Source organism: Malaclemys terrapin, chromosome 8 (genome assembly GCF_027887155.1).
Source record: "Malaclemys terrapin pileata isolate rMalTer1 chromosome 8, rMalTer1.hap1, whole genome shotgun sequence".
In the NCBI taxonomy this organism is placed as follows: Eukaryota; Metazoa; Chordata; order Testudines; family Emydidae; genus Malaclemys; species Malaclemys terrapin.
In genome coordinates, this window is record NC_071512.1 from 45,219,351 (window position 1) to 45,231,183 (window position 11,833).

Below are 11,833 nucleotides of genomic sequence, written 5' to 3' on the forward strand. Positions count from 1 at the left end.
AAAAACAAAAACAGGAATAAACCTCCCTCTTAACCTAGGGAAAATTCACAAGCTAAAACAAAAGATAATCCAACACATTTCCTTGCCTTTACTTACAATTTGTAATCTTAGAAGCTTAGTTCAGATACGGCTTTGGGAGATGTATTTTTCCCTGCCCTGGTTCCTCGCTGACCTGGAGAGAACAACAAAGAGAACAAAACAAAAAACCTTCCCCAACTGATCTGAAAGTATCTTCTCCCCTTATTGATCCCTTTGGTCAGGTGCCAACCAGGTTATTTGAGCTTCTTAACCCTTTACAGGTAAAGGAGGAATTTTATGCTACCAGTGGCTGTATGTTTATGACAGCCCCGTACCAGGTGTAGAAGGTGTAGGGAGGGAAGCTGCTTCCTGCATTGCCTGGGCCTGAGTTCATCCCCCCCGGGATTTCCCCCCCACCCCACTCCTCCCACCCAGATCACCTGTGAGCCAGGGACTCCCCACCCTCCCCATCCTACCTAGTCCAAGATCTGCCCTGCCCTCCCTACCCCTTCCCACCCCCACCCTGTCCAGGATCTGTGCTACCTCTCCCACCCCCACACTGTCCAGGATCTGCCCCGCCCTCCCCACTCCACGCTGTCCAGACCAGAAGCTGCCCCGGCAAACAGCCTCTGCACCTACAAGACGTTACAGCAGCTGCTGGCCTGTGGGTTGATGCCCAGACAGCTACAATGGAGCTGAGGTTGAGTGTCCCGATAGCTGACGTCACTCACCTGCTGGCTGGAGTTGGTGTCCCCAAGCCCATGAGGGGTCCCAGCACAGGCCCTACACTGGGGACCATGCCAGGGCCAGGCTCATGGACCCACAGCTGATTTCCAGACCCGTGGGGTTTTGTGCCCCGCCCCTGTGTGGTGTCACTACAGGACAGAGCTGAGGATTCTGCTGGGAACTTTGTGGTTTGGGGGGGGATGGTCATTAACACTTTGAACCCTTGAGATGCAAGCTGTGTCCCGTGGGAGCTTGCTGGCTGGGGAGCTGCTGGGTAGAGCTCGGGCCCTTTGGGGGCCTGGCTGTGCATCTCCAGACCGCAGCATATTGGGATTTCTGTCCCTGTGACCCCGCCAGTGGCTGTGCTGGGTTGGGCTAGTGACCCCATCCTTGCATGTTTCTCACCGCCCTGGCGCTCCGCACCCTGCTCCTCAACCCCACACTGACGTGGCCGGGCACCAAGCACACTGAGCAGCCTTTTCGTGCCCCAGCATGTCGCCATGCTAAGCTGGGGCTGGTTGAGGGCTGCCCTTCACTGCCCATGGTGGCTGGGGATGGGAGGATCCATGGGGCTGCAGGTGCAGGGGGGCAACACACCAGCGTGCAGGGGGTGGAAGGCACGGCTAGTGACAGAGCAGCTGTGTGTGTTGGCAGCCTACAGTGGAGATGCGCATTGCAGACCACCTTCCAGCAGCGAGCTGGACACCCTCCTGGCAGAGGTGCGAACTCTGCGCAGGCAGCTGCTGCGTGGCATCCAAGTGAACAGTGCCCTGAGGCAGCAGCTGGCACAGCAGCAGCCGGAGGGAAGCACTGTCCCCCTCTTCGCTACACACCAGGCTACGCCCGACTGGCAGCCCTTCCAAGGTAAGAGAGGCTGCGCCAGCCCCAGGGCACTGTGTGGACCCCGCTGGCCCCTCGGGCACCCTGATGCCTGGCAGAAGTGCCATTAACCTGGTAAATGGACCCTTTGTCGTCTCACCTTTTCAGACTCCAGCCCTTCTCCTCCAGTTCGGGATGTTGGCATGAGCTCCCCAGCTCCCCTCTCCCCGCCCGCCCTGCTCAGTACTCCGGCCCCGCTCGCCCACCGAATGAAAGGTAATGGATGTGCCCTGTCCCCCAGGGAAGAGCGGGGCCACTGCTGCAGAGGGTCCTGGAGCACGGGCGGCTCAAGCCAGGCCCCGTGGGCAGCGAGGGTGGGACGCTTGGAATGATCTGGGGCTGGGAGCCCAAAGGAGGGAGTCAGTTGGTCACACTCGAGGTCCCACCTCCTGCATAGCATGGGCCGGAGACCCTTCCCCAGGAATTTCTGCTTGAGCTAGCCCAGTGGCTTTCACCCTTTGTGGACTCCTAAAATGTTTTGAATGGTGATACGGACCTCTTTGGAAATCTTAGCCATAGTCTGCAGCCCCCAGGGGTCTGCGGGCCACAGGTTGAAACCCACTGAGCTAGAGAGACCCTCCAGGCCTGAGGCAGAGACTCCTGAGGGAGCAGAGAGAGGCCAGCACCTTCTGGGGAGATGGTTCTGGGAGCCTTGGATTTGAAGAGCACGTGGGTCCCATTTTGCATGGGGCATTCCAGCCTTCCCATTCCCTGGGTCTGGGTTTCACACTCCCCTTGTCAGGAGGCCAAGGCACGAGAGCGTTTCCCTTCGTCTCTTCCCCTGAGTGAATGCTGCATTTTGTCCAAGTCTCGTGGGGCATCTCAAGCTGTGACCTCCTGCTGGGATGCAAGCAGGGAACCAGGGGAGTGCAGAGCCACAGTGGGCACCCCGCCCGCCCCCCAGAGAGGCTGGGTCTGCAGGTGGCAGGTTCTCGGTGGGAGCCATATAGCATGGCATTCTGGTGGCCCATCGGAGCCGGGCGTGTGGCGGGATCCGAGTGGGGGGCTGAGCTCGGAGGAGGACAATGCGAAGCGTGGAGGCTAGGAGAGCTGGCCCTGTGCCGCCTGGAGAAGTAGCGATGTGAGGGCTGGGATGATGTAGAGCTGCAGGTTGCATGTTAGGGAAAGGTCATGGTTGAGAGCTTCAGAGATTGCTAGTGACTGCAGGAGTCCAGCCTGAGCCACGTTGAGGGGCCTGGGTTTGGCAGGGCAGGGGCCCAGCATTACCTGAAATCAGCCCACCTAAGGTGGCTGAGGTTGGGCTTCCAAAACTGGGGGTGCCCAGCCTCCCTCGTGATGTCTGGAAAAAGTGGCCTGCTGCTCCTAGGACAGTCTGGACAAACAGAACAAGCTGCTTGGGGGCACATGGGGAGTGAGAGGTTAGGGAAGTGCCAGCCCAGAGCATGTACATGCTGGCGCTAACCCCCCCTTGGCGCTGGGCCTGGCACTGGCTAATGCAGCCCTGATGGGCTCTCAGGGACACTAGCAGTGCTGACCCCTCTTTGCTCCAGAGCCACCCGTGGACAACCCCCTGGTGAGGAGGACTGCCCCTGTGCCAGCGAGAGATGCCCCAAGCAGTTCATCTGCCAGCAAAGGCGGGTGCCAGGTCATTGGCCACGTGGATGACTATTATACCCTGAAGCAGCAGATCCTGGAGGGCAAAACGCTGGTCCACCAGATGGCCTCTCTCCTGCGGCCTGCTCTAGCCATGCCCAGCCTGGAGCCCCATGGCACTGAGGTAACTCTCCCTGGACATCGGGAAGGGCCAGGCTGCTCTGAGCCCTCTGTCGAGAAGGGAAGGATCAGGGGAGAAGCGGGCAGAGCTAGCGTTTCAGGCTGGCCCCTCCAGCTCTCCTGGGGAACGCTGGCTCTGGGGGACCTGGAAAGGATCATGGGGGTCTGTCCTGACCTGGGTGCATGGGAGACCATCACCTGCCCGATGGACTCAGCTGGGTGCCCTGAGATGGGGCGTTTACTGCTAGGCTGGCCAGAGTGTGTGGGCAGTGGAGGTGCTGGCCCCAGGGAAGGGGGCCAGATGGGACGGACCTGTCTCCATCACTTCTGGGACTGATTCCAGAGCTATTTTGGCTGCAGAGGGGGCCAGCCTGGCAACGGGCTATCGGGAACCTGGGCCATTGTGCTGGGCAGTGCCCTCCCCTGAAAGCCAGGCGTGTCGTGGCTCTGAGTTTGCTGTGACCACTGAGCCGCAGGGCAGCGTCTGCATCAAGTCTTCTCTCCTCTGCAAGGCCCTGGAGCGGGGCAGCGTCCGGCAGCTCCTGAGCGCCACAAGTGCCCTGCATCAGCTCCTGGAGCAGTGCGCATCCCTGCTCACCACCTTTTGGAGAGGAGCCCTGCCAGCGGCCCCCAGCCCAGCCCAGCCCCAGACTGTGGTGAGTGGCACCCACCCGGCACCCCTCGCAGTTCATGCCAATGTTGCCCCCATGGTTGCCCAGGCAGCCCCCAAGAGTCCAGGGCTCCAATGGATGGGAGGGCAGGGCTCATCCAGGCAGCTTGTGAGCCGATGGGGATTAAGAGCTGTCTGGGTGACTGGGCACTCCTGGGTGCAGGGAGCCCTCCGCTGGGTGCTCCTGTGGGAAGGCTGGATGGTGTTTCTCCTCGCCCAGGCGGTACCATCCCAATCACTCTGCTCAGCCTGGTGCACCAGACAGGGCATAGGGCCTGCTGCTGCCAGCAGCTAGGGGACTGCTCCATCTGCGCAGTACGGGAGGCTTGCGCATTGTGGGGTGCGGGAGCAAGGGGCTAGCCCCAGCTCCCTGCTTGTGGCCCCTAGAGCCTCCAGCAGAGGCTGCGGTAGTTCACGCTAACCCACCTGGTTCGGGATGCTGAACCACAGCTCTGGACAGCATGGGAGGGGGCGAGTGCCTGCCCTGGGGTGCCTGGGAGCCAGGCTGTGGTTTGCAGAGGCACATGGCCCCTGCTGACTGTGCCCCCATCTCTGCCCAGGAGCAGGCAATGAAGGACGAGCTCCTGGCGCTCAGGGCCAGGTTAGCTGAGCAGGAGAATCTGCTCCAAAGTGCAGCTGAGCGCCTGCAGGACACCTGCCGCCTGAAGGACAACATGGAGCACTTCATCGTCAGCCACTGTAGGTGCCCCAGTGTGGCGGGAGGTGGGCATAGCCATGGCAATGGTGGGCACAGAGTGTGTCCCCACTCCCCTCGGCATCCGTCGTTAAACAGCACCTGCCACCGATGGTGCTCAGAACTTGGCTCCCCATGGAGTCTGCGACTGGGGGGCTTGGAGCATCCTGCCTTCACCCAGCTGTCTGGCATAGGTTAGTCATACCAGGCTGGCATCCCCATCCTGTGGCAGGGGCCATGGCTCCAATGCCATCCAAATAAAATGAACAGGCCCTGCAGAGTGGCCCCACCAGTGTCTGGTAGCCAGCTGGCCCCATCCTCCCTCTCTCTCTCCCCCCCCCCGCCTGCTGTTATCATCATCAGGCATAGCCAGCTTGGGGGGCTGTGCCCACTGGCCTGCTCTGAGCAGGACAAGGCCTGGTATTGCAGGGGTCCTGTCTGCGCTGGAGCCCCCGGCCATAGGGCTGAAGTAGGGGGGCACAGTAAGCAGACAGGCCCAGCATGGGCCAGGCCTGGCTACACTGCTCTCTGCTCACGTAGCTGGAGCCAGCTGGGGTTTGCTGCTCTGGGGGATCCTACAATGACCCTGCCCCCGCCCCCTGCAGTTTGGTTCGTGGGAAGCGACACCAATCCTGACACCCCCTCCCTGGGGTCAGGAGGGAGCGGTGCCCACTCTGATTTCCCCCCCCCTCTGTTGCAGTGACCCAAACACATGCCGTGCTGAGGAAAGCAAGGACAAACCTGGAGGTGAGTTAGGACCAGGACTTGGCAGGGAGCCCCCCCACTCCTCAGGGGAGGAGCAACACCAAGGCAAGGCAGAGGGGGGCTGAGGCTGGCAGGGGGGTGCCTGAATGTGGGGGGAAGACTCTAGGGAGGGCAATAGGGCTGAGCTCAGGCTGAGGGGGAGAAGGGAGCAGAGCCAATGGGGGGGAAATGAGAGCTCGGTCTCTGGTGGGGATGGAGAGTGGGGGTGGGGTGTACACCAAAGGGGTGGAGCCTGAGGGGGGTGCAGGGGCCCTGCCTTTCTGCCCCATCCTTTCCCCCTACCCATGCAGTGGGTCCTTCCCCCTCCCCCATCCCAGGGATCTCTCTCTCTCACCCCATTCCCTAGTGGGTTTGCTCTCTTGCCCCGTCCCTGGGAGGTGGGAGGGTTGCATCCCATCCCTAGGGGGGGGTCTCTCACCCCATTTCTCTCTTTCTCCTGAGTCTCTCCAGAAGAGCAAGCCCCAGGGCTCCTCTGTCAAATCTCTTCCCTCCATCGGCACAGGTAACGGCCCAGGCTGGTGCCCCCGTGGGCGACAGGGCTGCAGTGCAGAGTGCCGGCGGGGCCTGTCTCCCTTGCATGGCATGCGGGCAGGGAGCGGGGTGTGGCAGGTGCCATCCAGGGCTGTGGGGTGGGCAGGGCTGAGGCAGTGGAGCGAGAAGCACTGTCAGCGCAGCGCTGAGCTGCCCTGGCTGGGAAGAGCCCAGTGTTTTCCACAGGAATTGAAATTGGGGGGGGGGGGGTTCAGGGCCGATGAGGGGTGAGACCATGAGGGCGAAGATGGGCTGTATGGCTCCATAGTAAAAACTGAAAAATGTTTCATGACCATTTTATTAGATTTAACTCATGTTTTAAAATCACACAAATTAAAGTTGGCTATTCAAGCCTTCTATGAAGCACAATATCTACATCCTTCTTGGTTTCTTGTTATAATTTTGCACAACTCTGTTAACGAACTTCTTGAATGCAACGTGTTCATCTTTGGTGGCTTCTCATGTGTCCGGTACTTCCATTCCTTCAATTGATGTGCTCATTAGTTCATTCACATGAACAGGCAGAAGGCGACTTCTTTCAGAGCACAAAATTCTATTCAATGATGAAAAAGAAGGCTCAACTGTAGCTGTTGTGACTGGTAGTAGCAAGAGATGAATTCCTGGTTCTTTCATCCCAGGAAACATAGCATAAAGATCAGGTGGAGTCACTAGTGATGATAAAAAAGAAGTTGAAGTCAAATCTTCATTCATTCATTCATTCATTGTATGATATTCCACTCTGTGTTCAAATTCTCTATTCTGTCCTGAGCACATGCCAGTCCCATTGCTGGTAGTGCCTCACTCCACTCAACTGTCGGTGTTTTATAGGACAGGGATCTGTAAAAGCTATGTAGAGGTTGAGTAGAATCTAAAAATCGCTGCTGTAGGTTTTTAAGAATCAAGTCTGTGTACTTTTTCAGTTGTCTTAACAAACACTTCTTGTCCTCTTCACTTAAGGATTAAATATAAATGTCTTCATTAGTCAACTTCTGGACTGAAGTCTTTGCTTCTACCAGTACTTTTTCAATCGATAGCTCTCTGAGCCAAATGTAGCTTCTATTGCTGGACAAAGATCTACTACTGTTGTAGCAGATGCCTGGATGGCATTGTTTAATGACCCGAGTGGTTTCAACAGTAGACTTACAAGAGAGAGATTGGCAATAGTCTTCTCTGAATGTAGTAGCAAAAATAATCCACCAGCCTCACTACTTAGATCCATCCCATCTTGGTAGATACTTTCCAAAGCCAGTAATAACGGCTGGAGTAATTTTAAGACAACAGCCAAGGATCACTCATGAGAAACCCAGAGGGTTTTCCCAGGTGGGACTAATTTGAACTTCAGTCCCAGTGTATCTTCTGTATTTTCCAAGATATTCAGTCTTTTTGGACTCTTGCTGAAAAAAGAATATAATGAAGAGTCTGGAGCTCGTACTCGCGCTAGTTGGAGTAGATGGCCTCTGCAGTGTGTATAGGAGAGATTAGGGTTACACTTTTCTCTGAGCAAAGCTTGTACTCCACCATGTCTTCCAGAGAAGTTTGCAGCTCCATCAAATGCACAAGTAGCCATCTGTTTGGGGTCCAACTGACAAGCATTTAACTCTTCTAAGATGTGGGTTGTCACAGATGCAGCCAATGGGTCTTCTATAACTTGAACATCTAGAAATGCATCTACTGGCCTACCACTGACATCAAGATAACATACACAATGACTTAATACTTGATGCCCATTTGCATCGGTGCATTCATCAGCCATGTATGCAATTTTTTTGAATGTGGTGAGAGAGGAGTTCCTCACTTTTTCAACTGTTGAGTCTTTCACTGTTGCACCACATGCTTCTAGTCAGTCAGTTGAGTTTCTTGCAGAAAGGTAGTTAGCATTCGCTGGTCTTGTTCAGAACCAGTGTTCAACTTCAGGATGAACAAGTGACAATGCACTTAACATTGGCCTCCAGTTTGTAGTGTGTGGTATCTCTTGCTTAAATAGAAAGTATGATGCTGCAGCCATGTTTGTTCGCAAGAACTGTGTTGTGGCTCCAGCATTCTTAACAGCCTCATTACCATTCATCCTTGGTCAGTGGAGACTCAGAGGTGCTTTCACATGAGTTCACCTCCCAGGTTGGGGGCAAGAAGGCACCTTGCTCGTTCCTCCAGCTGCTCACTGTTCGCTCTGGCCACTGTTGCTCATTGTACTACCATTCACTCCATCACTCTGTTGCCAATGGCCCTGCACTGTCACCTTCTGCTACCACCTGCCACTGTGACCTCTGTGAGTTGCTCTCTTGAGGTTCCACCCAATTTTCAGTGATTTCAGCTGAGCTCTCAGTGGGGGAACCTCACTGCTAATGCAGACTGGGCCATCTCTTCCACAGAAATGCTGTCCCACAGCAGGTCTAAGCACTTAGACCTGATTATCAGTGATTTCTGCTGTAGTGGTCACTTAACAAACCAAAAGATTATCTCTGGAGCCTAATGAGCTCTGTTTTTAAACAGTGGAGAGGGGCAGGTCAAATACTACTTGTGACTCAGGCAGACCATCAAGCAAAACACCTGTCTCAATCCTCTCTCTTGATGCCCTCAATCAGCACAGGCTAAGTACAGTTCTACTGCCCTTTACTCATACAGTAAGAATAACATTTCATTACCACCCCCTTCCGCATTCAAGTGATTTGTAACCCAACCCCAGCCAAAATCTATCACGTGGGCAACAGAGCTCCGTTTGCTGGATACCTAGGTAGATTAGGTGTGAATGTAAATACAGTCTGGACCTGAAGCCTTTCTCCCCAGCCCCAGCTCATCACTAGCTGTCAGGGAGAGCTCATTTAGACTTTGCTTACAAATCATCATTTGAAATTATTAGGTTGGCCAACATCACCGAACTGAATGCACTGACATTGTCATAAAAACAGCTGTATAAGGAAGCTAGTCTATGCTCATACTTTTCAAATCTATTATACTTTTTCAGATACCTGTATTTTATTATACACTGTCTATGCTTTCAAAGTGTGTATTAATGTTTCAATTCAAATGTCCAAACAATCACTAAATTGGCAACACTGCATGTAACTAGTTCACAAAACTGGGGGAAGGGGGTGGGGGTGTAGGGAAATCCCTGGCAGAGCCTCTGTCCTTGCCCAGCTCCAATGGCAGGGATGCCTGCAGCCCCAGGCCAGCTCTGCCATGGGCAGGGCCCAGAGCCTAGCAGCTGCTGGAAGCTCTAGAGGAAGCCCTGTTCTCCTGGCAACCCCCACTGGTGGAGATGTCTCTTTGGGCTGGCGAGGGGCTGGATTGAGGTGCTATGTGACAAGTGGATGGGAGCTGTTAGGGCTTCCCCTCGCCCTCCCTTGGTTCTTCTCACGCAGACAAAGCAGGCCAGAGTCCAAAGTGCAGGCAATGCGATGTTTATTGGGGTTACCAAGCAAGCATATCCACAGCTGTATACACCAGTAAGGCTTTTTCCTTTTGCCCCCTCCCATAGCAGGCTTAATTATACCTGTAGTGCGCACCCCTGGTCACCCCTTACAATTGATGGTCATGTTCTGTTTTGGAGAGTCATGAGTTTGGGGACTTCGGTACCACCTCTTTTGTACCCCACGGGAGGGGTAGGGAGTGAGGTGGTCCTCTGGCCAGGGTCACCATTTCTTTGGGTTTCAGTGTTTCTTACACCTTCCTCCTCCCGACTGGTTGTTTGACCTTGACTTGGGAGAGGAGTAGGCTGCCTTCAATTGTATGTTCCTATATTAAACTCCCACCAACACTTTACTTCTAGTCCTTATCTTTACTCATTATGCTATAAACTCCATCTGGCTGTTGGCAGATGCAACACACAGTGGCTTTGTTCACATATGTTAGTAAGGATAGAAGAATAACAGTCAAACAGAACCCACAATTCTATCTCAGGCACATATACAGGCTTGAATGCTATAGTGCCATCACTGACGGGTGTGTGTGGGGCCTGGCTTGGCATGACGCACGGCGCCCCTACTGCCCACCTCACGCCTCTGATTGTGGAGCGCCTAGTGGGAAGGTCCTGCCCCTCTTGTGTGAACTTGTCTGGGGGTGGGCACACCTGCCTCACATATGCGCCCATGCTCCTGTAGGGAGATGGGGCGGGGGGGGGGGGGGGCCCTTCTGCCTGCTGGGCAAATAGCTGAGTGGCTGGCCATGGAATTGGAGGCAGCTCAGCCTGACGCTGGTGCTGCCGCTCCTTTGTGGCCACCGGGTGCAGAGCTGCCCGCTGTCCTGAAATGGCAGCACTTGCAGGGCTGTGGGGAATGCTGACTGCAGCAGGGCGAGTGGCTGGATGCGGGGGGGAGCTGGCAGGGCATTAACGGCTGGGGGCTGCTTGGGGAAACACAGTCAGCCTGCCGGAGTGTCCCGGATGCTGTTCTGGAGGCTGCCCTTGTCCTCGCCCTCCCTCTGTCCAGTCTGGCGCCCCTTCCTCTTGTGCCCATGATGCTGCAGCAGGCCCAGTGCCACCAGCTGCTACAGTGGTGCTGGTTTGCCATACCAGCCTGTCTGGGCTCCCAGCCCCCAATAGCATGGGGTGGGGGTTAGTGTCTGATGGCTGCCCACTCCCCATCCTCAGCCTGGCTTGTGCTTTCTCTCCAGGGGAAATCTCAGTGGGCTTGTCCCAGTACCCGACCCACGTGATCCCGGCCCGCCAGGAGCATGGAAGGAAGAGGAGCCGCCCACACACGCTAAAGTGGCAGGAGGACCAGAGCTGGCCCTGCTTTGTTCACCTTCCCAGCTCCTGAGCACCAAGCCTGGCTGAAACAGCTCCTGGGCAGGGCTCAGCAAGAACTGCTGTGCCCCCACAGCGAGCCCACCCTGGCGCTGAACCCATCTGCATGGAAGCTAGCCGTAGACTGTATTAGGCTTGGCCCCTGCGCTAGCACCAGCCCTGTCTGGTACCACACTGCCAGGGAGCCATGTTCGTTTGATTAATCACTGTTAAACTGCTAGGCAATGTATCCGGGGTAACTGGCAAAGCTGCTTTCCCAAGCATGGCCCATCATCCTGCTGCTACACTCCCTCTGTTGTGGAACCTCACAGCCATGCATGGGTGTTAGACCAGTACTCTGCCACTGCCCGTGCCAGGGAGATAGGGCAAGTGGCCTCCAGCCAGCTGCTGAGTCCATGCAAGCAGCAGACTGTGTAGGTGGCTGCTTGAGTGGCCTGGAGCATCTTGTGAGCTGGTTTCCTCCCAAACAGGGTATTTGATGCAGCTGTAATTGTAGGGGTGGTAGGCTCCATCCACCCTGCTCTGGGGAAAACGAGCCCTAGAGAGCAGCGCTTGTTTCTGCTGCTTGCCAATACAGCATGGCTTTGCCTGCAGGTCCTTCCTGCTGGAACCAGTGCATGGCAGGGAGGTCAGGCTGCTTTTACCCTTCTCCCCTGGGACCTTCACCCATTCGTTTGGTGATAAGCAATTTCTGAGGCAACATGACCAATGTGTCAAATCCCTGTAAGCCAGAGCTGAACTGTTGCTGCCCCCCAGGGGCACTGATGGGAGACACACCCAGCTTAAGCCTGTTGTGGGGGGAACCATTTGTAAAGCAGCAGTGGAAAGGCCCCCGGCTTGGCCAACCTTGACTGGGGTGAGGCTCTGCTGTAGGATATGTATATAGTGACTGAGTGTAATCCAGGGGGAGAGTAGTGGGGCCCTGGACTAAGGCAGGCCTCCCATGGGGCCAACATGCCTCTAACTTTGGGAAGAAATTAAGTTTAAGAAATGCAGGGCTCCCTCACAGGGGGGTCCCTAATAAACTTTTTTTGCCTAGTGGCTACTGTAGTCTTTTGCCTCCAAGGACCTTAAT

General features: G+C 55.6%; 1 protein-coding gene across 2 annotated transcripts in view; it reads left to right on the forward strand.

The window, feature by feature from the left end:
* Positions 1–11,799, forward strand: part of LOC128841626 (myomegalin-like) — a 74,915-nt gene extending 63,116 nt beyond the window's left edge. The window contains exons 34-41 of one of the 2 annotated variants that reach the window (XM_054036854.1): positions 1,399–1,608; positions 1,732–1,839; positions 3,135–3,361; positions 3,870–4,013; positions 4,588–4,726; positions 5,422–5,468; positions 5,928–5,988; positions 10,626–11,799. In XM_054036854.1, coding sequence (XP_053892829.1) covers positions 1,399–1,608; positions 1,732–1,839; positions 3,135–3,361; positions 3,870–4,013; positions 4,588–4,726; positions 5,422–5,468; positions 5,928–5,988; positions 10,626–10,771 — 1,082 coding nt within the window. In that variant the 3' untranslated portion in view covers positions 10,772–11,799. The remainder of the gene's footprint in view (positions 1–1,398; positions 1,609–1,731; positions 1,840–3,134; positions 3,362–3,869; positions 4,014–4,587; positions 4,727–5,421; positions 5,469–5,927; positions 5,989–10,625) is intronic. The other variant, XM_054036855.1, reaches the window with a different exon arrangement.
* The last annotated feature ends 34 nt before the right edge of the window (positions 11,800–11,833 follow it).